The following is a 24,664-nucleotide window of genomic DNA, read 5'->3' on the forward strand; positions in this document are numbered from 1 at the left end:
GATTGTTTTTCGAGTGGAATTAGAAGGATGTCTTTATCATTGCAGGAGATGAATAGATAATATTATGTACATCTTCAGAAAGATTAATTAGAAATTTTTTGAATGCTTTGTTTACCAGTTTTATGAAACTTACCTGTTCATTTAATGTTAAGCTTGTTTGTTCCTGTTATACATCATATTGTTGTATTTAATGCTTTTCCTTTACTTGATTTTGCTTGCTTTGGTTCTAATTTTTGACATAATCTCTTTTCAATATATACTTTTAAAAGTTAGAAATCTTATGTCTGCATTATTGCTTGAATTTTGTTCTATGCCTAGAACAAATAAGGATAACTTGTAAGTATTTCTAAAAGACACCTAGCAGTTTGTCGTCTTTGAGACAGAGATTGGTTCTGTATTCATCTTAATGAGATATTTTCACAGACTGTGGACTGGAAAATATTTGTGTATCTGTAGGCTATCTGTATTAATTCAGTCCTAACACATGAAGGCTTCTGTAAACCACTAGGCTCTGTATGCATGTTAATGGTGCCTCTAGTCATATCTCTGGAGAGTTTTTCAATGAAATTGTGTCTTTATACAAAAGGAGATTTTGGAGTAAAGCATTTCCATCTAGCGTTGTGGTCAAGCAAGTTTGAATTTTCCAGTCTGAAAAGCTGTTGAAAGCTATCTGATGTTTTCTCAACGATGTAAGTGGTGGCATAAATGTCACTTTTCCTATTGGCACAACTGTTTAAGTTCAGTATGACATAGCTAGTATTGAGAAGTGAATTAATTGTAACAGGTGTCCAATATGCTCTTGAAAGTGAGTCACTGGTGGGGGGAAGATGTGTGTTTTTTTTTCTATTCGTGTTTAGAAACATGCTTGATTAAACATTTTTGGTCCCAGGAAATTAAACTTAGTTGGTCTTAATTGACTTAACATGTTATTGATATTCTTAGTGTCTATGAAATCTCCTAAATTCCTTTTAAGGGTGTAACTTGTCCTGTTTGAATCATTGCTAATCAAGATTAAAACCTAGAATTAGCATCATAAATGATCAGAAGAAAAAAATGGGGAAATGCAATGGAGGAAGACTGCAGTAATGGCAGGTGACCACTTGTGGATACATGTAAACTGCACAAACTGAAAACTGTGTTGTTTCAGTCCTGCATGGTATTTATTAGTATTTTACTGTGGAATTAACAAACCTGCTTCTGGATTCTTGGAAAACACAGTTTTGCAAAGACAATATTTATGAAGAAGCAGCTAAATATGACTGGTGATGGAGCGGAGTTTGTGTAGCCAGTAATTTCCTTCACCCGCTTGTTGACCAGACTATATTGTGTTTTTAAAAGTGTCAGAAGTTTTGCTGTATTGAAAGGAGAGCTGATTACTCCCATTAACTGAAGTTATGTGTGTCTATAAATATGCATGTGTGTAAATATATATAACAAGTATATGCATAAAATATATATATGACATGAAGGAGATGGATCAGTTTTGCAGGTGTGGCACATATTTTCTAAACACTTCTTTTGTTGGATTTGTATGACAGGGCTGAATTCTGTCAGAAAGTATTAACAGCATCTGTTGGAACAACCTTGTTACTGCAGAAAGCCTGCTGCAGAACAAGCATAGTCAACTGCTTGAGATGTTACTTCTGTATTTCTTACAGGATTATATAAAAGATAAGTTATAATTTAACTTACAGTTTATGTATGTTCAAGGTTTGAGTTTAATGTATTATGTGTTTCATAAAGGGCTCTGAGTGTAGCTGCCTTCTGCTGTTGACTCACAATGCAGGGCAGGAAATGACAAAATATATGAGAGAAGAGGTTCCACTTAACTTTATTAACATCTACACTATCAACGAGACCTCCAAGAGGTTTTTAATCTAGAACAGAGGGGAATTCTATTGGTTTCCCTGTTCAAGAAGATATCTTGGAAAATTGTTTTCAGGTATCTGATCAATGAGTAGGTCAACAGCAAAAAGAATTCTGACAGTCACGGAGATGTCATCAGAAAGAAGAAACAAGATCCTCTGCCTTGCTCTGCTTTTTGCTGCTTGATCAGAAGCAGGTAGTGAGAAAATCGTTGACAGTTCTCTTAACTGTACTGACCGGGAATTATTTGAAATTATTTGAACTTTTGTTCAAAGAAGGAAAAGGAAATGTGGAAGGAGCTGTTTAAAGTCCTGCAATTGCTTTTCAAGTACACTTCAGGATCTTGCTAGAAGTATTGATGAGCCCTGTTTAACAGGGTAGTGATTCTATACTTGGATTGTAAGACACTCATTCTTGTTGGTATTTTTTTTTTTTCTTTTTACTTTTCAACTTCTACAATATATGGTCTTATAGCTTCTTTTCAACCATTTTCTTATATCTTCTTTTCAGATACTGGAAGTTTCATGGGATATTGTAAATAGAATAGCATGGATTTTAGTTTGCTTTCTGCTATTATAGAAATCTAGATTGCATAAACAGTGTAGTTTTCAACTAGTGTCCATACTTTCTTCATTTTGTCATGTGTGGTGAATTTTCTGTATATTCTCCAGTGCTTTTAATGTTGACATTATGAGTCACCCTAAACAAAAATAAAAGCAAATAAGCATTCTGAATTTATTATCTTCTCAATATTAAGATGTTGTCAGAATATGCACTTAACCCCTTTTCTCTTCATTTTGGGAAAATTATTCCAAATAAAACCCCAAACTTGGTTTGGAGGTAAAATGCAGCTTTGATCACAGTTTATTTCAAACAGATGGTTAAGAACGGGTAGGGACCCCAGGTAGCAATCTGGTAGTGCATTATTTACCAGTTGAACATTTCTGTATTTTACAGTCCATAGTGTGCCCAAAAATAATGCTTTTCTGCTTTCTTTGGCAAATAATTCCACGGTCTCTTTTATTCTTTCCCTAATACTCCATTTGTGTTTTACTTACTATAATGTTGGGCTAATAGAATAAAATTAATCTAATTTAGTATATCTCAGACTATACAAATTCAATTATTTACCGTAGACACACATTTAATTAATGTTCTTGAATAGAACTTCTAATATTTTATCAGCACCTCCTGCATAATTGAAGAAATTTTTGCAGAGCATTTGTTTGGCAGCTTGCTTTTTAGCATGTTAAATTTTCTAGGTAAATCTAATAGTAACATTTTCTTTTGATCTGGCCACTATTTTCTAGTAGCTGGTTAATTTTACCTTTGGTGCTAGTTACTGTGTTGCTGTTATGATTAAATTCGTAAGAAGTAACTAGAGCAATAATAAAATTTAAGTCTTCTCCATCTACCCAAAAATCCTGTCAAAATAACAAGAGCAGTGCTAACATTATTCAGATGAGTTCATACCAAGTGTGGTTCTGTCCTATGCCTTTGTAGTATTTCATAGCATTATTATAATAATTTCATATAAACATTATTTTGTAGAAATGAACTGATAGAATTGATACTAAGTAATGCTAGAGATAGGTAGATAAGAAATGACAGGCTTGATATTGTCTGGTGTTAGTTGGAGGCTGATTTTTTTCAGTCAATGGCTTATACTTTTTTCTGTTATTGTATCTGAAAAGGAGTAGCCAACACTAAAAAAAGTTACTTATGTGATTGTTATCAGCATCGTACCCAGTGGACTGTAGGATGTTCTTCAGTTCTGTATGTGGTAATTGTGTAACTGTGTTTCTTGCCCCTCTTCCTCCTGCTTCTCCGCACCCCGCCAGAGCTTCTATGAGGTTGCCAAATACATGGAGATCAATGTGAACAAGAGTCTTCTCTCAAATAGTGGGGGTACAACTGGAGTATCTGAATTTCACAGAAATACTGTTTCATCACAAGTGAAAGTTAGACTAAGAGGAATGATGGCATCAAGATGAAGTGATTTTTATCTTGTTTTTATAATAAAAGTGTTTCAGCTTTAATATAGCGGGTTTCACAGAACAATGCCCTACAGATATTGCTTAAGATTTTACAGCATTCCTTTGATGTTGTCTGACTGCCCTCTTCAGGAGGACAGTGAATATGTTAGTCTGCTTAATGTTAGTGTCTGTTTCTAGAAATAACCAATCTAATGCTTAAAGCAGGTTTTGTTGCTTTTTTTTTAATTGCAAACTTTGCTCATTGAGTGTGTCAAGTGACAGATTTTACTTGATCAGGTCATAAGGGTGAGAGTTGAGTTTTGTTGTGCTTCATAAGATTTATTCTTTGGACGCTAAGAAATCATAAAATTTCATTTTACCTGTTTTTGTGATGATTTTTTTTTGTACAATATATTCCTTGATACAACACAATTCTGCTGGAGTTTATGTAATATATTTCATGCTTGAGGCTGATTTTAGTTTTGAGGAAATGGGAAAGCGTCTTACAACATCTGTGGTCCTGTCTACCCCTTCAATGCTCTCTCAAAATACATTATGTATTATTTGTGTTTAGTGGAGAGTTTCTTTTGCAACAAATAGATTTTTGCATCTACAGCTTTAAAATAAACAGTGTTTTACACCATCAAACATGGATTTATAGAAACACTTTTTTGAGAAAAGCTGCATCGTACATTTATTTATACATCTTCTGCATCTTACCACATAGAAACATAGAATAGTTTGGGTTGGAAGGTCACATAGTACAGCCTAGGGCACCTAGTCCAACCCCACTGCAATAAGCAGGGACATCTTCAACTTAGTCAGGTTGCTCAGAGCCTCCTTCAGTCTGACGTTGAATGATTCCAAGAATGGGACACCTACCATCTCTATGGTTAACGTGTTCCAGTGTTTCACCACCTTCACTGTAAAAAATTTCTTCCTTGTATCTAGTCTATATCTACCCGCCTTTAGTTTAAAACTATTACCCCTCATTCTATAACAACAGGTCCTTCTAAAAACCTCATCTCCATCTTTTTTATAAGCTCGCTTTAAGTACCAGAAGGCTGCTATAAGGTCTCCCCAGACCCTTCTCTTCTCCAGGCTGAACAACCGCAACTTTCTCAGCCTGTCTTCATGGGGCAAGTGCTTCAGCCCTCTGATCATCTTTGTGGCCCTCCTCTGGACTCACTGTAACAGATACATGTTCTTCCTTTGCTGAGGACTCCAGAACTGAATGCAATACACCAGCTGGGATCTGGAGTACTGCAGAGTAGAGGAGCAGAGTCACCTCCCTTAACCTGCTGGCCACGCTTCTTTTGATGCAGCCCAGGATACGCTTGACCTCCTGGGCTGAGACTATATACATTAGTGGCTCATGTCCAGATTTCATCCACCAGTACCCACAAGACCTTCTCCTCAGGGCTACTCTCAATCCCTTCATACCGCAGCCTCTACTGATGTCAGGACTTGCCCCGACCCATGTGCAGGACTTTGCACTATCTAGTTGAACCTCCAGTATAGCAGATAAGAGTAATTAATAATGTGGAAATAATCAGTAAAGGAGCCTGTGGCCTGTGTAAAGCAGAAAGTACTGCAAGGATCCTTTTACCTCTTTTTAGGTTTGTTTTTTCCCCTGACTTGTTCATTGATATGGATTTGTCTTGTGGAAGAACCTGTTGTTTTATGGTTTTGTGATTGTATGTTTAGAGAACATCTCTGCTGGTAAAGATTGCAGATTTCTTCTCTGGAATTACTTTTTTCCTTTCCTGTCATTGCAAATAGGGCAAAGTTGTTTGCTTTGTTTTGAGGATTTTTTGGTTTTGTTTTCTTTTAAAATGAACAAATGAACAAAACCCAATCAACGAAAAAAACTCACCTGAATGTAGTGCCATGAGTAGTCTTTCTGAGAAATTTGAGTATTGGCAGTATGACTTTCTAGTGATGATAGAAAAGATTATTTAACCCTATATGTTTTGCAAAATTACCCTTTATCCCTTTTAAAACAAGTTTTATAGAAATAATCTTGAGTGTATTATGCTACTTACAAGCCTACTGTTCATCTAGTTAGTATCATTCCCCCAGTGCTTAACAGTTTCTATGGCTTTTTCTATGGCTCTGCTATTTTAGAATGATTACTACTGTCGCATTTCTGTGTTATTTTTCCATTACTTTCAGAATTCTTTATGTGCAACTGTCTTTAGCAAGTAAATCCTGATCTCATACTCAAAGGCCGTGTAAGCATTTCTGTGCAAGAATCTGTTAGCAGATTTGTGTGATGCTTGCCGCTGAGGCCACTCTTGTTTTCTGAGACTTTTAAATACAGAAAACATTGCTTTTTGTCAACATCATCTTGGGATGTCTCTGATGTAGTTGACAACATATTTCTAATTTTGGAGAAGGCAAGTTTGAAGAAGAGTTGAATAACTATCTGAAACTTTTTTTAAATCAATACTACGAGTGTTGAGAGCGACATTGCAAGTCTCATTCAACTAACTGTTGCAGCTGGTTATGCAATCTTTGCCAGTGAATACCGTGTGGATATATGTTTGTTTCTTTTCCTTAACAGGCAAGCTAATGAAGAATATCAAGTGCTGGCTAACTCATGGCGTTATTCATCTGCTTTTTCAAACAAATTGTTTTTCACAATAGTGGATTATGATGAAGGGGCAGATGTTTTTCAGCAGGTAAATGTTGGACACTCTAAAAATTTTTAGTTTGTGGAACTGCATGTTGATTTGCCAAACAAGACAAATTATTTTCTGTGTGTAGGTGTATACCTCTGTCTTGTATACAAATTCTTCCTCCTTAAAAACACCAGGCACTGCAATTTCTATTGCATTAGTGGAGATGGATTATATAAGTATCCATATCTAGTATTTTCTAGTAGTTTATGATGTTTGTTTATAGATTACATTATATGCATATAATATTTTTTTCAACACATTGTTAATGTCATTTTATAGAATTAAGCGCAATACAACTAAGGTTTGCATTTAAAGGTTTCCTTTATTTTATCTTTAGGGGGAAAAAAGTTTTTACCTAAAAGAGCCTTTTAACTGCTTTTACCTAATACAATATTCTTCAAGTCCAATATAATTTGTATTAGTCTGGAAAATCTGCAGGAAAAAGAGAATAGCTTAGATTTCATATATTGGCTATGAAGACTGAAATTCAATTGTCGGAGAACAGTCTAAGGCCTACTCAGATTTGAGTAGTCAAGGCAAAACACATGCCTTGAAAATTAAATACTGATGTGCTTTTCTCTAATATTTATCCCCTAATTGAATCTAAAAATGCAGATTAAAGGGAGTGACAAGTTTTTAAGTTCTCAGTAATTTTAGCCATCTTTAGTGAAGTGTGTGACTTAAAATTTTCAGGGGAAACATTTATTTTTAAAGCATTTAATTATTCCAAATGTTTAATTATTGTGTTTAGTAAATATTTTTGCTTAAGGTTTTGCTTTAAAAAATATAGTTAAAATAAGCTTTAAAATCATCTTAGACTATCCTACATGGTTACAATACAAAATATGTTGTTTGATCTTGCCTTAAGCTGATCAGTGCATATTAGAATATATGGTCCAACTTATTCCTTATGTAAAAGGGCACAGATTCAGTTTTTTTCCAGTGGTATGTATTTAAAGTCTAGTAAAAGTTAGACACAATTAGATAAAATATGTAAATTTTTGACTGTCTTTGAGAAACACAGGTAGGTGATACTAGTACCTATTTTAAGATGGATTTGGAGGAAATGTTCTCACCTAACAACTCATATAATACTGATACCATAGCAAAAAAAACCCAAGAAGTGATGGCTTTTATTTTTTCAGCTTTTACTTTGTCAATAGAAAATGACAAAGCAGTTGCAGACCAACTGTTCCCAAACTCCATACTATGTCAAAAGATTTTTGAATTTCAGAATATTTTGTTTCTCCATCTTATAAAATATTTTATTAAATTATTTCACAACATTTGTTTTAGCCTTTACCTGAATAATTTTTATTTCCACATCAGTTCATAAAGAGGGCTGCTTTTTGCTTAGATGGAAAATTGTTTTATAGCTGGCAATTTCTATTGATAAATTCAGTTCTCTTCTTGATTAAATGTTATGTTTAATGAATGTAATGAAACACATTTTGCAGGAATGAAACAAACAAGTTTACTCAGCATTTATTATTTAAAGATCTCCATATTGCATCACCCTTAAGTGTTGCCCTTGATTTTCATTTTTTCAAGTGCTTCATTGCACTTTCTTTGAGATAGGTAAAAATGGAGGAATTTTATATAGTAAAATTATGTTCACCTATACCTCGTTGCAAAGCTGAAGTCGGAATTTAAAGTGGCAAATGTAATTGTAAATCTGTTGTTTATCACCTTTGGGTTTTTTTATATACTGTGAACAGTTCCAGTGGCATCAATGCATGGATCAACAGTCATGTAATTTCCAGGGCAAGTTAAGTAGTCTAAGCTATTTATCTAGGCCTTTCTGGGTTCAAAAAAGACTAGTCACTAGCAGATATTCTTCTGTGTTGAAGCCAGTTGAAGGCTAGGTGAATAGTATAGTCTAGTTAACTTTGAATTGATGAGAGCTGGGCAAGAGAAACAATGTCAAGCTATTTAAACAATTTTTTCTTCCCTAGAATTATAACCTAAGGTACTTTAATGGATCAGATTGGTCTGGGGTCTCTGTTTTACTAATTACAGGAAAGTTCTTAGAGTATGTGAGAGCTTTAAAGCATGAGATACTTTTACTCAGCAAAGCTTGTGGGTGGAATACTGTGAATAATTGAAGATCCCTAACAATCTATGAGAAGGAATATTCTGAGCACTCTTTTTGCAGGACTATATGTGAAGATGTATAAAAGAGAATAATGTATGGAGGCAAATATTTTTCATGCTAATTAGACTTACGTTGTCTTGTGCATAAAAGGTAAACATTTTTGAGGATAAGAGTTTCTAATTTTTTTTCCGTTATTTTTCCTGGTTTTGTAGCTGAATATGAACTCTGCTCCGACTTTCATGCATTTTCCTCCAAAAGGTAAACCCAAGAGGGCTGACACATTTGACCTGCAGAGAATCGGATTTGCAGCTGAACAGTTAGCTAAATGGATAGCTGACAGAACAGATGTTCATGTAAGTCTTTTGACAGCTTTAAAAGTTGAAGACTATGCAGCCTGAGACAGGCTGATGACAAACTCTGTCTTTCCTTAATACTTTCTTTTTTCCTCAAGTATAGGTTCTAGAACATTAAAAAAAAAGAAATATAGCCATCAAACTTGTGCTGATTTCTGCAGTTTGCAGATTATATTCCCTTCTTGCTTTGTTAAATTTTATGTGTTCTGATTCTGCATGAAAACAAGCAATGATATTGTGATAATTAGTTGTTAATAAGTAAAATGTGTTTTGCGAAACTATATAGAAAACAGGTAAGATCCAAATCTAGCTACTCCTAATTCAGACACAAGATGCAAATCTGTTGAAGAAATAAGGTTTTGAACAGTTCAAAATTATGCTTAAAACTTTTTTTATATGTTGTGTTTATTAAAGTACTTAAGTACTTTTTTTTTTTGTATTTAACTATGCGTTTAGGTGTTAGTCTTTCTGACTCTGAAACCAGATTTCAGATGCTCCTCATTTATTTGTATGGAAAGTGATCTGTGTGTATACATTTATATGCGATCTGTATTTGCATTTATATTTTCCAGATTAGAGTGTTCAGGCCACCTAACTATTCTGGTACAATTGCACTGGCTCTTCTGGTATCTCTTGTTGGTGGCTTGTTATATCTGCGAAGAAATAACTTAGAGTTCATCTACAACAAAACTGGCTGGGCCATGGCAGCTCTGGTATGCAGATTTTCCTTACTAATATGCTTTTTATTAGTGTCTTATCATAGCATATGTATCTTCATCCCTTGCACAGTAAATTAAAAACCATTTCGTTAATACATTCTTCAGAATGGTGCTATCAGAGAAAGATGCATAATCTAGATTTTGGGGCTAAGTCTTATAAGCAGTATCAGTTACTACAAGTAATTCACTGAAAATTAGCAGATTCTCTGATGGCTATAGATTTTTGTTTGAATGTTAACAATAAAATATTTCTGATAAAAAGCATTACTAATGTTCACCGCTATCATTCAACTTGCCCTTTTTTTAAAAAGCAGTAATTTTATCATTGGTTTAGTGTGGATATTAGTGTGAGACTGTATCGCTTCAGAGTAATGAAAGGTTAAGAAAAGTAACAAAGGCTTTTTTTTTATGAAACCCGACACAAAAAACCCCCGAGACTAACCCTATAGCTTGGGAACCAGTTGTCTCAGTTTTAGATAGGAAATAGCATGCAAGGATGGTAGATGACAGTTGAGATGTAAGTAGTTGTTAGTCTGCCATCATCGTGACTGACAGAAGAGGAAAAATCTGAGAGGAAGTATCTAAGGCTTAATTTCCAGGGACATGGAGTGAGAGGCATGATTGTCAACACTAGAATAGTGTCTAGGGTTATCAAATCCAATCCAACTTTTTACAGCTTAATAGAGCTCCTTCCTCCTTTAGTGATACATTGAGAACAGTACTTTCTAAATAAATGTCTATGTATTTAGTACAACATAAGCCAAGCCGTTCTTCTTTTTCCTTGTAAATGGTTATTTATTCACTTAATCATTTTAAAGTTTTTTTTCTCAACTTGGGTCTATATGAATTACCCCTTCTTGAAAGCACATGACTAGAATTATAGGTGGAACAGGAGTTTACTTGTGCAGCAGCATTCATATTTTATTTTTCATCTAGGTTCCCTTTCCCACAAAAGCTTGGACCAGATGTTCTTTTGAAATCTGTTCCAACCTGGATTCTTCTATCACTCTGCGTATTTTAGCTTTGCCAGAATTAGGTTACTGATATATCCTGTAGTAGTTTTTGCCTTTTCAAAACCAGATCATATTGATGGTTCTGCTCCAGTTCAAGATGCCTTCTTTTGTGACATTTTCAGCTGATGGGCCCATTTGCAGCCTTTATGACGTCAGTTCAAAGATGAAGTTACTTATTTCCTTTTGGACTCCAATTCATTTTTATGTCTGAATGATTATCAAGATCTTAAAGTGAGGTCTTTCTTTTAAGCTCCTTAGTATTTGGCATTACTCTTGAATAACATCTACTGATAATGCTGTTTTCTCTTAGGTGCTACTGTAGTATTTCCTACTTGTGTATGTGGCATACATTCTTTGTTTAAGGCATTTCTTAATGTACCTCATTCACTGAGGAAGGAATAGAGAACAAGATTTCAAATAAACCACCTACATGACTAGATTTCAGGTAGAATGATGTTTCCTTTTGATCTAGCGAGCCGGGGCAGAATGTTGTCTTTGTTCCAGGTTGTCATTTGGAGTATCCTGAGCTCTAGCAAGAGTTTTGATAATTCTTTTCCAAAGTAAGTCTGTCATATTTAGTTCCATATATTTTTCTAGATTACCACTGCTTTTCATTGATAATAGTTTTTAAAGATATAGTAGCACCAGAAAGCTCAATTTTGATATCTATCAGTCTAACTTATTTTTGGACTCCTAGCGAAGTCTCTTTAGAGATCACCTGAGTAAAACAATAATTAGCACACCAAAACAGAGGTTTTTGTGAAAAAATAATTAAATATATGTAATCAGAGATATTTCCTTTGTTTAACTATACACTGTATCACTGGAGACAGCAATTTTACTCCAGATTCATACCTCGGGGTTTCAGATCAGAAGTTTAATGTTTGAATATTTTGGGGAATTATTTTTTTTTGTCTTACAAAGGTTTAAAATCAGTTCTTGAAATCAAGAATCATTTTATTACAATCCATATTCAATAAATAGTTGAAGACATAATCAAATTCCTAATTTAATTAAGAAAATTAACACATGTTTTTAAATTATTTGCTGTTCTCTGTAGCAGCAGATGGACATTTTACATCTGAATTTAACTATAAATTACGACGTAGATAACTTATGTTAATATTCAACTGAACCCCTGTTAACAGGATCAATGCCTAAATGTGATCCAACATTTAAGGAAATTTTATTAATACCATTCAATAATTGTCATCCTTCTGATTGTATTGACAAAGAATAATAGAGTTAAAAGGAATTTAAATGGTATTAATGCCATTTATTGTTGTTTCTAATACTACTTCCTGTAAAATTGTTTACTTTAAAAATGAATAGCACTTAAAGGATGTTTTAGGAAAAGGTCTTATGTCTGCAAGTATGTAGCAATTAATCATGGCTTTGAGCCAATTCTTCCCTTTTTTAATCATTATTGTTCTCTTGCCTTCACAATGTTGTCAAAGTCACATACTACAAAATTATGTTTTAGCAAAGATCATACAGTTATCAGAAGTCCTTTTGGTTTTATACGTATCTACAGAGACATACAAGTTAATGTTGTTAAGTTCTTTTTGGTGGGATCAGCAGGGACTCCAGACTGCAGGCTTTTGCATGGATGACCTCAGTTCTGTAAAATGACTAGAATATTGCAAGATCCATGGAAAAAAGTCATTAATATATTCATTCTAATGTATTGTGTAGTTATAATTCTCTTCCATGGTGCTTTTTTTCGGCAAGTGAAACTTGGAGCTTCTATGTAGAAATTCATTAAATGGAAAAAGGGAGAAGATTGCGCCTAATTAAAGGGAGTGAGTCATGCCTAATAAAATGCTTTTATGAAGTGTATAAATAACTAATAAATAGTTAAAGAATTATATTAATCATGAATATTATTTCCTCTTTGAACTTTAAAAAATAAATTAAATAGGGAAAGTATGGCAAGATGCATAAAAGCTACAAGAAGCCCATATTTTTGACAGAAGTATTGGCAATTATTTTGTTCCTTGTTGTCAGTTCATTTTACGATGTTGCAGACTGAGAAATTTCAGGAGCTTTTCTCTAAAAGCTTTTGTTTTAATTGTTTTTTGGGAACGTATTGTACTGCTAGGTAGCCAGCATGCATAACCATATGGAAAATAACATTTTTAATTTCAACTGAAACTCTTTCATAAGTGTCCTGCAATTCAGTAACTGAAAACTGTAGCATTGCAAACAGAAATGTTGACTGAGTTTTTATTTGATATCTACATTGATACCAAAAAGTTGTGTCTCTTAGGTAGTATTTCTGTCACTGGTTTAGGAGAATATTTGGGAATGCAATTTTTAGTGATCCATCTAGTGGTTTTGATAGACTTTCAGAAGCAAGACCAGAGCTTTCATCTTACACAATGATTCCCATGCCAATTTATGCAAGACTGTTGAACTGGTTTTGTCCTCAACATTAGATTGCACAACAGCAGTGCAATTAGCAGTTTCAGTCGCTCATTGAAGCACTGCAGACTCTGGTAGTATCTTGTGTGCCTTAAGCATTTTTATTTGCAACATTACCCAGAAGATTTTAGAATGGCAAATCATGATGATTGAGTCACAGTACGTAATATCCCAAAAAATGTCTTTTAGGATTGCATCCAAAATTTATCCCCTAGATTATTTTAGAGTTTAGTTGAAATCCAACTTTTCATCTATGGATAGTTTTTCCATATGACATGCTAGCATAAAAATGAGGAAAGACTTCAGTCCTTTGATATTTGCAGAGTCCCGTCTTTTTATACTGATAAAAAGAAGCAATTCAGATTCTTGTCAAGACTCTTCATTTCTTAAGCAGAGAGAATAAAAGGCCAGATGGTGTAAACTAGGCAAATTTCTACCATTTTCGATAAGTAATTGCTGCATTTTAAACAACACTACTGGTGCTGAGAGTTTATTTGTTCAGTTGACTAGAATGTGGCTTAATAGGGGGCTTTTTAATGTATTTTCTTTACCGGGCTGCCACTGTGGTTTTCCGTGTGCAATTTTCAGTGTTATTTTATGTATGTATTTCAGATTTGCCTGTATACCTGTAAAATCTGGGAAAGCATAATATGTGCTCAGGTTCCAAGTGAACCTAGGAGTTGAATCTATTGGGGAAAATATAAAAAGTCACTTGAATGAGGAGATAAAACATGTGTTTGTTTACTGTTGTTGTAACAGTTAATGGTTATGATAAATGTGTTCTGTGCTGATACGCTCCACAGTACTGTATGCCTGATACTGATACACCTGTACTGTACAGTACCTTCGTCATGAGTTGTTGCTCCAAAAGAGCTTGAAAGGTATCATGGCTACTAGTGGCTTCTTTACCCCCTTCTGGGAATGAGGATAGAAAAAGTAATATGTTTTATTCAAAGATATGGCTAGAAAAAGTCAGGCTCGTCTACATGAGTAGATAGGCAACTCAAGAGAAGAGCAGTGAATGCAGGTTATTAATTTCCTTTTCTTCCCATAGTTAGAGGTTTTAGAGATGTACAGGACCTTTTAATGATACAGAAACCCATTCTCTTTACTTCTGTGTTGTACTCACTGTCCTTGAATTGTATATCTCTTATGGGAAATTCTAATAAATGATGGATTGTTATTTAAAAATTGAGTACAGATCTTGCAGCTCTGTGGCCCTCGTTGAGTACAAAAGCAAAATTAAAATGGATAAAGAGGATTACATTTCTTAAAACAGTAATTGTGGAATGGCTAAAAATTACATATGCAGAATAGTATAGCAATTATGTATAGAACTGGCTGCCTATCTCTCCCCTTTTATTGAAACTGTGCTTGAATTTAACTATATTCATAAATTGATCTAGAAGTTCATTACTTTTCTTATGTTGCAAAGCATTTGTCGTATTCTGGGTTCTAAACTTGCAGAGAAATCTAGTGACCTGCTTTTTATAGTATTTGATAGTAGGAAGCTCCACTTCAAAATGCATACCAAATGGCTTTTTAAGTTGCTAGTAATTTTGTTTAATAAACTGGAAGGTCAGATTTTTGGCCCAGATCAGTCCCTGAGTTCCCTTCTGCAACTCAGTGAAAGTTAAAAACAAATACCTCTATTTTCAATGATAACTAACCTTGGTTTAGTCAAATTTTTGTTTGTTTCTCCCCAAGACCTGTCAGGTGCGTAATTTAAAGCTGAAAAGGTTGCACCAGTGTTTGACAAATTGTCTATTTTCCATTCACTACTTTCTCTCCCTAGCACAGCTTCCTCAGGGAGTCTGCCCTTTATTCCTAACTTGCAAATTTCTCCCCCAATCTGCCAACACCCTAGGGACATCCAAGTGTGGAGCTGCTGGCAAAGAATGCTGCTTTATATTGATATTTTTTTTTTGACAGGGGTAAAGGCTGGATTAGATACCTATAATAAGTCTATAGCTGTAGGCTTATTTGCCTCGAGTCATGCTATTTCCTCATTGCCTTGTCAAAGCTCCAAAGTGAGCCATCGGGCTGTTTACGCGTTTTGCTGTACAATAGGTCAAATCTTAAAATATTGGTATTGACGACACCGACCAGTACTTCAGTGCAGGTGAGTTTCTTTTTACCTGCCAGACAGAAGATTTTTGCTGTGGGGCATTCACCCCCCTAAAAAACTTCTTGGCCCAACAGGAACGGCAATAATAGGTTCATGGTATTTGTTGAAGAGCTGTTATATAACTAACCCTTCTGACAGGGTGGCTTACTGCCATCCCCAGGGAGTCTGCAAGTTTTTTTGTTGGGAGATCTACCAGGTCAATTAGATCTTGGGACCGGGTTAGTTAAAGAATCTACCAGGTCAATTAGACTTGGGACTGAGAACGTGGATGCTATGGGAAAATAAGATTCTGAGAGACGGTCAGAATCTTCCACCAAATCATCATTGTCAATACCATCCCATATTTTGGTATCTGAATTTGTCTGGTACCATGCCCTGGACCAGTAAGCCACATGCTCGCATCTAGGCTTGACTGTGGGGAGGTTCATTTATCTGTGTGGCGATACAGAGGCCAACAAGGTTGCTCTCAGGGCGAAAATTAAAAACAATATTTATTCTGGCTCTGACAAATATAAGCAGACCAAAATACTCGGTTGCACAGTCGAGACATTGGGGTGCAACTTCCAAAAGTTACAAGAACAAATCCCGACCTGTTTAGATTACAATCTGATCAGTTGAATGCAACCAAGGTCACTCGGATCCAATTCGACACACACACCGTAAAGTAATGGGAGGAAGATAAAAAGAGAGAGAGAGAGAGAGAGAGAGAGAGAGAGAGAAGGGAAAAGGAAAGAAATCAGCACATCGATGGACAGCAGCAGTTCCTCGGGAACATGTGGTCACAGCAGCAGCTTCTTCCAGGCCATGTGGTCCAGGCTGGTCTGACTGAAGTGGTGGTCAAGAGAGATTGCGCAGGAGTGAGACTGAGCCTCGTGTGGCTCCTTGTGAGTTCTTTTATAAGGCCCATCCGACCCCTATCAGCACGTGTTGGAGTGCTCTTCCCACGTGTCTTTCAGGAGGGTCCAGCGGGTGGAGGAAGGAAGGGAGGGGGGCAGCGCCTGTTGCTGCATCACCTCCCCCTGTAGCAGCCAGCTCTGGACCTTGAGCTCGGCCCGGCAAAGGGGGGAGCGGTGCTTATTCCTGCACCTCTCCTCCACTGAACCTGGCACCACAGATGAGGCTGTCAGACAATATCCCACGCTCTGTCCTTGGGGAGGTCTGCTGCTGCACCACCTCCACTATTCATTGCTGATGCCACAAAACAAACATGCAAATGGCCAGCCTTCAGAAGAAATGTTTAAGGCAAAGAAAGAAGCAAAGTCAGGCTTTACATTCCACGCCTTGACTTAAACGCTTGTCACAAATCCAAAACTCAGGTCCATGCTGTCTATAGTGGTGACCCTTATAAGAAGAGGAGAGGATGAGGAGAATAAGGCCTAGGAAGAGAGAGAGAAGTCACGTCCTGGATCCATGAGCTATCAACTTGCCCATTCAAGAGACAAGGGGTATTTCCTAGATCCATGAGCTGTCACCTCGCACACAGGCTTCTTTGCTGTAATCCCATGCCTATTTTACATCATGTTGGTCGTAATTATTTCATTCTAAATACAATAGAAATACAAAAGGCATAGAAAGATAAGCAAAAGTAAAATAAACCAGGCATAGCCACCTGGTATTTAGAAAAATTTCTGTTTCAGCTAAATAAGTAAAAAAAAAATCCAGCAGAGCCAAGACAGATTTGGATAAAGCCTCACAAGATTCACCTAAGACCTTCCAGAGTTTGTTCGAATCATATTACTAGAGGTGGCAATGCTGCAGTTATGGAGATACAGAGCTACACTAGCTTACATTTATTTCACAGATGTGCTACTGAACATTCTTTAAAGAAAACCTTTTAAAGGGTTTTAGTGAGCACTGATTCAGTTAAGCATCATAGTATGGATTTTTACATCTGTTATCCATCTACTTAAATCACTATGGCTACTATGCTGGTTGGAATATTTATGTACAGTATAAATGAGCGTAAATGTAAAAACTATTCATATTATCTAGGAATTTTTGTAGAGATTATCTGTATTGAGAAATCAGAAGACATATAAAGATGATCCAAGTTTCCCTTTTCTGTTTTTCTCATTTAGTAATCAAAAGGTATTGTATTTTCATCTTTAAGATAGTCATGCCTCTTGCTATGGCTTTGCTGTTTCTCATGTAGATTCAGCAATATGACCTGCAAGAATTAATGTCTATTCTTTAGTTTTTATACCTTCCTATCCTAACTCCACACTTCTTTCCACAGGGAATTTCACTTACAGCTTACCAACTCAACCATTATTATTGGTCATAGCTAAAATGAATCACAGACATATAGGACATGCAGTGAGAATTTCATAAAATGGGACAGACATTTTCTGATAATTGGATTTTTTCCTTATGTTTTTATTTTGTACACTTGAAAGCAAGCATTTTAGCTAAATATTTATATTAGATTATAGGCAGAAGTAACTTCATGAATGGTTATATAAAACTTGTACAATAGTTCAGAGGATAGTTGAAGTGGCTGCCTTCTACTGTTACGAGTGCTTTTTAGTCATATAAATGTGTAAATGTGGCAATTTCAAGTGCACATAAAGACAGGGTTATTTCAAGGGAGATTTTCAAAATCTCTGTCTCGAGCTAGCTCATTTTCTAACATAAGACATTAGGAATTTTATGAGAGCAGCACATATAATTCTAAAAATCAAATAGAGGTAGATACTATATCTAGTTAGGTAAACAATTATGTATCTAAAACAAACAGCAGAATGGTTTTACATTTAATTCTTCTGGGTAAATAAATGAGTATATTGTTTTTTTCATTTGTTCTAGTGTGTTGTATTTGCTATGACATCTGGTCAGATGTGGAATCATATCCGTGGACCCCCATATGCACATAAAAATCCTCAGAATGGACAAGTGGTGAGTTGATCCTTGCAATTTTATTTTGGGGGGAAATACTGTATAAATAGTAATTCCCTACAGTGAGTCTGCAATAGCAAATAATTGCAGTTCTGTAGCACTGTATGACAACGTGTCCAAGTCTTGCATTTCCAGTTACAAGCAGAATCTGTCTTGGAGTGTCAGATGTTTAGAAAGATCCACCATCTTTGATTTAAACAGTGAAATGAGTGGCCATGTTTTCAAAATTCTATCCAACTTCCAACTGCAGTCAGTGTGTTAGAAAATGTTCCATACCACACAACTTCTGCTATCCAAAGATAAATGGATAATGTCTTTTTGTAGAAATGCGCTTCTTCACAAAGTGAAAAGCAAGTTTGTTCTTCTTTTCAGGCTTCGTTTGCACAAACCTTTGGGGATTGTAACTTCTTATCTCCCCTTTCTTGAGCATTTTAGTTAGAAAATGAGATGGCATATATTTTCTTGAGCTTTTTTCCATCATGCCTGTAATTCCCCCACTAAATTTTACAGAATGTTTTTTCCTGTTTTTCTTTACTCCTTCAATTTATATTCTTTTCAGCTTTACTAAGAACTTAGCACTGGTTGATTTATGCTAAAATTGCTGTTGCATCCTGCTACTGCTGTCTTTGAAAGAATTCTTACTTGCTCCTTCCTGCTCACAAATTTGCAAATTAGCTCATGATAGTTATGAAGGAAAAGATCTCTGCCTGCTGGGGAGTTAAAGAGGAACTTGACTACTTTCTACCACTCTTTGTTACTTACCACTTTCTAAGCAAGTTGTTGCAATGGAATCTTGAAACTTGGAGTGAATTTAGTAGTTAGTGGTCAAGAAGCTTTTTCATGACTAGTGGTCTGTTGAACTATTTTCAGCTTTGACCATCACTGGTTGAAAGAGACTGGCTTATGTCTTAAAGAGAAGTTATTTGAAGCTCCCTTTATGTCATATCTTAAGAGTAGAAAGACTGGAAAAAAAATTACAGTTTGAATTTGATTACCAATTTGCTTTTTATCAGGAATGTAGTAGCATATTGATGTCATAAAATTACATGATTCCACCTGTCAAATTTGTTATGTAGGAGTAGAATTGATAATGTAATAAACTATCTCTGTAAACCACTGTGGTTTTTAAAAATTCAGATTTTTTTCATTACGGCCTTGAAGTATTAAAAACATTTTCCTACAGAGTGACAGAAGGGAGAAATACTGCACTGGTTGTGACAAATCACTCTTTACTATATCCAGTTTTATACACCTTGCCCTTTTTAAACATTTGTTAGTTGTTCCTGAATTTGTGCAATCTTGTCTCAGTTTTTAGAGTGTGAACTGATATCCCATCTGAATGTCTGAAAAACTAGTTTGGGAGTGTTATCGTACACAACTAAATAATGAAAATAACAGTAGAGATGGTTTTAAATTCTAGCTACTAACCTACTGTATTAATCAACATATAAACCTATGTTTTGCTCGATTTTATGACTTCAGGTAAGTTACTTTGCGTCTCTGATTTACCCGTGTCTCCTTGTTCGTATGTGTCAGTACTTTTACCTCCTTGGAGTTATGTCTGTGTCAGTACATAAAACCAGCTAGACTTTAAGAATTAAAAAATAAGTATGCATACAAGATCACCAAGTTCCTGATTCAAGGTATCACTAACCACTGCAGTTGTAACTTAAGATTCAGATTTTTGTCAGTATTAGAAGCTCAATAAGTATTCTGTAAACCTTTGCCTATCTTATGTTGTTTGGGTTTTTTTCTGACTAACATAATTGAATGTTTTCCTGTTTCAGTTTTCTATCACATATCTATGTTCCTGTGAATTTGAAGTCATAAAAGTTCATATCTAACAGTTCTGTGAGATTTATTCAACCACGATAATTCACTGTAACACTATTCTGCATTAAGTTAGCAACTGCTGTCTTTACATCTGGATGAAATCTAACTCATTGCTTTTTTTTCAATGTCTAGTTTTTTATACAAATTCCAGATTTCCTTGCTAATTTTGTACAAGGATTACTGCATGTAATCTGAGACATTGTTAACAGTCTTACCATGTAAAATTCTGGTTTTAAGTGGAAGCATAGAATAGCTCACCAAACTTATTTGTTTTATTATTAGGTTCTAATTTCCTAATTTGTAGCATTTCTTATTTCACAGAAGTTAGTGCTTCAATTCTGTTCTAGCTGTAGAGTCTGGAATGCCACCAGACTTCAAAAGTGATACTATTCTGTCTTCATAAACTGTTCCTTGCCTCAGTTGTCTCCTATTATTTGCTTTGTTCTTGTCATAATTTTAGATGACACTTCATTTCTCTTCCTTAAATTTCTCTGTTTTCAAAAATGAAAAAACATTTGTTTGCTTTCTTAAACAACACTACTTACTACTGCCAGAACACTGTAAAAGAAACATTACCTCTTCTTAAGATTTTTAGCTTGTGCACTATATGATTCTTTTCTTGATTACCTTAATTACTTTAATTCCATGGTTGTATTCTTTGAGTGAAACTTTTATGTCATATTTTTGTAAATCTGTGCAGTGTGTTGTGTGGAGCTGATGTCTTCTCTTATTGAGGTTGTTGCAGTTACTTCCTTTATTTAACACCGCTGTCAGCTATTCAGGTTTTGGGTCCACATGAAAGCAGTATCAATTTTTATATAGAAATATTTTTTATTTTGAATCACACTGTACCATTGTTTGATGTTTCAGTTCTGGTTTAGGTTGACGAAAGTGAAGCTTGTCTCTATCTTGACATGCTCTTTATCTCTGATACATTTTTGGGGTTCTTCGTCTTTTGCCAAAGGATTTTGTTACAATTAGGCTCTTACTGACTGTGTGGCACAGAAATCTGTACCTATTTTACCTGAGTTTAGAGTGAAAACTAAACATTCCTTAAGTGTCTATGTATAAACAGTCTTGGGAGGGTTCTAATTTTTATTCAGAGCTTGATCTGTATAGAGCTAGTGGTGAGCCAAGTAGAAAGCAATTACGTATTTTTGAGCCTCCTGCAGAGGTAGTTCTGTTGCTGTTTAATTGACCTACTAGCAAAGAATTCACACTAGATTTTCATCAGCTTTTAATCAAATAGCAGCAATGACTGCATTTATATATGTCTATCCAGGGATTAGCAGCCATATATTTTTTTTTTGATTGGGGTATAAATTCTACAGTTTTTATTGTGCAGTATGCTCGAGACTACATCTTAAAAATTGTTGAAAGTTAGCTATAAATGAGAACAGGGCAAAGGGCAAGCTTGATCTAAAACACTGAATTAAGATGATTTTCAAAATCCATTATTTCCTTTTCTCCTTTGAGAAGAAATTTTTAGAAGTTGGGAAGTTATTGTATGAGGCCAGAAATATGATACTTTTACTGTCAAAAATTCTTTGTACTTAAGCTAGTGTTTTATGAAATGGGTAATGGTATTATTTGCTACTATACTAATTGGATTTCTTAGCATCTCTTATATTTTAAAAGCTTGTTAAAATTGCTTAACTTTAACACAAAGTCTGTCCTTAGAAAGCAATTGATATCTGTTTAGTAGATCTTTTGGATGGAAAAACTTGCAATACCAGATCAAATATAAATGTTCAGTTGGGCAGCTTTGTTCAGCCTTATTTTTCCTACTTACCATTCACAGTTTTATAACCACTAGTCTTTGTCAGAAGCAGTCTCTAAAACATCCAATGGTCTAGCTAATACAGGTCTCTAGTGATCTGTATATTTCTGAAGTTAAATAAAAAATATGTTTGACTGCTATTATTTATTATTATTATTTATTAAATGTCAATGTAAAATTAAGGTCTCCATGAAAATTTTGTGCTTAGAATAGAAAGATTCTTAATTCACATTAGTCCTCTACTACTAAGCAGGACAAAATGTAATTTACTAAAGTATATTGTTCTGTGTTTTCTGACATGACTTCTCATATGAGTCTAATTAAAATAAATGGAACTTTCTTGGAATGGTTTGAAAGAATGACTCTCCTTTTCAAGCTCAATAAGTCACAGGAAATACATTGCCCTTTTGCCTTTCATATATCTGGTAGCATGTTAAAATACAGTTCATTGTTTGGTAGCAGTTTCAATACATAAAAGATTCATTTTGCTGTGTGGTATATTATTATATAGCTGTCTTGCTTTTGGACAAAAAATGTTCATACTGGTTATTATATCAGAATCTAATGTAAGCTATCCAGAGTGGTGTCAGTAGTGCCACAGCAATATTTTAATGTGTCTTTCAACAGTAATCATGACAATAGTGCTATTGAAAATACTTCTTAATGTTTTATTGGACTAGCCAATTATTTATGTTTATATGCTTGATAGAAAGAAGTTAGTTTATTCGTTACATGTGTATTTAATGAGACAGCTTTCCTGTGGTCATCAAAGCACTGAGTCTACTCAGAAGCTGCAGCTAGTAAAGGGCTTCTGAAACCTTTGCTTTAAACTTCTGTCTTGATTTAGTGAAAAAACTTAATGGTTAGCAGTGTAAGAACTAGTATAAAACAATTCTGTTAACAGACCAGCACGTTAACAAATGAGCAACATTATATCTAAACTAGTGCCGAGAAAACTATTAACCTGTGTAAGACATCTAATTTTTATGATTGCAAGGTGGTTGTAGCTGGTGTTTCAATAACTTTCTGTATTACATCTTTCTACCTTCGTATTAGAAAGGGCAACTTTATATGATAATTTGTATAGTTTTTTATTGTGGGAAGAAAAAGAGGTAGAAAAATAGTCATGACAGAAGAGTTGCTCAGATAAGGCATTAGAACCTCAAAATTTTCTCTAATGTTCGTTGGTTAGTATTGTACTTCTGTTTATTGCAATGGGTGTAATTATAAAAATTTAAATATATGTATATACTTTCATCTTCTCAATTCTCCTCGTTGGTTTATATCTTGGAAATTTAAAAGTGATTTCAAAATTATTAGAAGAATATACTCACTGAATCTATAATGCTTATGTTGTCAGAAGTGCTATATAACAAGTGTTATTAATATTAAACCCTTCTGCTGTTCTTTTATGTCCAAAGGACAAATTCAACCTAAACTATTGGGATTCTCTGGAATATACACTAATAAGTGAACTGTAGTCTTATAATTTAGGATTCTGGTGAAAACTTTAATTGTTTTTATATTAGTTCAATTAGATTTTGCTTATAAGGATAGCTTACACGGCTTTTAGATTATCAATGGTTTTACGTTGAACAGACATTGTTATGTCAATTGTCTTCTGCAGCTATGTAAATGGTAAGCTATATCTGTCAAAAAAGTCACCAAAAAGATTTGAAAGGAAAGTGTTGTTTTCTAACTGCTTCATCCGTCTTCCTTGAAGACTGAGAGAATTTGACTTCTGTCCTAATTGGTGGTCAGAATTCAAATTCTCTTTATGTCCACATTGTTAGGAAACAAGTCCACAAGAGGGATGGGCTTTAGAACAAGGAATTATTTTCATTTTGCACTACCCCTTGGAAAAGCGCTCTCCTATCTGCCGCTTAAAAAGCCTTTGCAGAACTGCCACATGTACTGGTTAGAAAAGCTGGTGTAAAGTGCTTTTATGAGTTTACTTCTGCATAAAACAACTGAGGTCGACCTGCTATAAATGTTTTAAAGGCAACTTGCTTGCATCAAGCTAATGGGATGCACAGAGGTGGGTCGAGGAGCAGATTTAATGTGCATGACATTTTCTTAGTACTTACAGAAGTAAAGTTTCACATTTATTAGAAATAGACTGTAGTTCTTTTGTACATTTTTATACTAAAAGAGGAGGCATTTTTCATTGTTCCCCTTGAATTCTATCATTAATATTTATATGATAGCTGTTAAATGCTGGAGTGCTTTAACTTTAGGTACAATGCAAATTAAAGAGTTCTTTATTGAAGATCTTGCAAATCTATGTTTTGACAAATAAACAAAAACATGAAGTAAATTCTTTCATGTTCACAGGCCTTTAGGTCACTTAGCGTAACAGAATGTTCTTCACAAAGAGAAAATAATGTTATTATCTAGAAGAGAGAAGCTGTCTGCGTTTACCAGCCCTTCACAATTTTAACATAGATCAATGAAATGAAAGAATAATTTAGTGTATGATTTTTTCTTTCTTATAATCACTGTTCAAATAAAACATTCCAAACAAAAAAATGTTCATGTGTCTCTTGCGCATCCATAATTCTGTAGTTTATATTAATCAAACTGAGTAATCCCTCTCAGGTAGAAGGAATTGTTCCCTCATCTTCAAATGCCAGAGTCATAGAAATAAACTGGAAATTTATTTTTTTTTTCAGTGTTTGTTGTATTATTTGCCTATAGACAATGAACACTTCAATGAGTGATATAATGAATGAACAAACATAACCTGGTTTTGTCCAGTACTGTCATTTGAAGATATTATTAATGCTGGAAATGGGCAAAAGGAGAGGCTTAGCTTGTCTTTAGAGCATAAATAGTTATACTTCCTTTTATGTAGCACTGTAAAGAATTAGACTTTTGTCAATGTTAGCTACTTCACCA

General features: G+C 34.7%; 1 protein-coding gene across 2 annotated transcripts in view; it reads left to right on the top strand.

The window, feature by feature from the left end:
• Positions 1 to 24,664, top strand: part of TUSC3 (tumor suppressor candidate 3) — a 138,518-nt gene that overhangs the window by 61,536 nt on the left and 52,318 nt on the right. For both annotated transcript variants that reach the window (XM_054066098.1, XM_054066100.1), the window contains exons 3-6: positions 6,409 to 6,526; positions 8,834 to 8,974; positions 9,547 to 9,687; positions 18,064 to 18,153. In XM_054066098.1, coding sequence (XP_053922073.1) covers positions 6,409 to 6,526; positions 8,834 to 8,974; positions 9,547 to 9,687; positions 18,064 to 18,153 — 490 coding nt within the window. The remainder of the gene's footprint in view (positions 1 to 6,408; positions 6,527 to 8,833; positions 8,975 to 9,546; positions 9,688 to 18,063; positions 18,154 to 24,664) is intronic.

This window comes from Cuculus canorus, chromosome 4, assembly GCF_017976375.1.
Source record: "Cuculus canorus isolate bCucCan1 chromosome 4, bCucCan1.pri, whole genome shotgun sequence".
Lineage (NCBI taxonomy): Eukaryota > Metazoa > Chordata > Aves > Cuculiformes > Cuculidae > Cuculus > Cuculus canorus.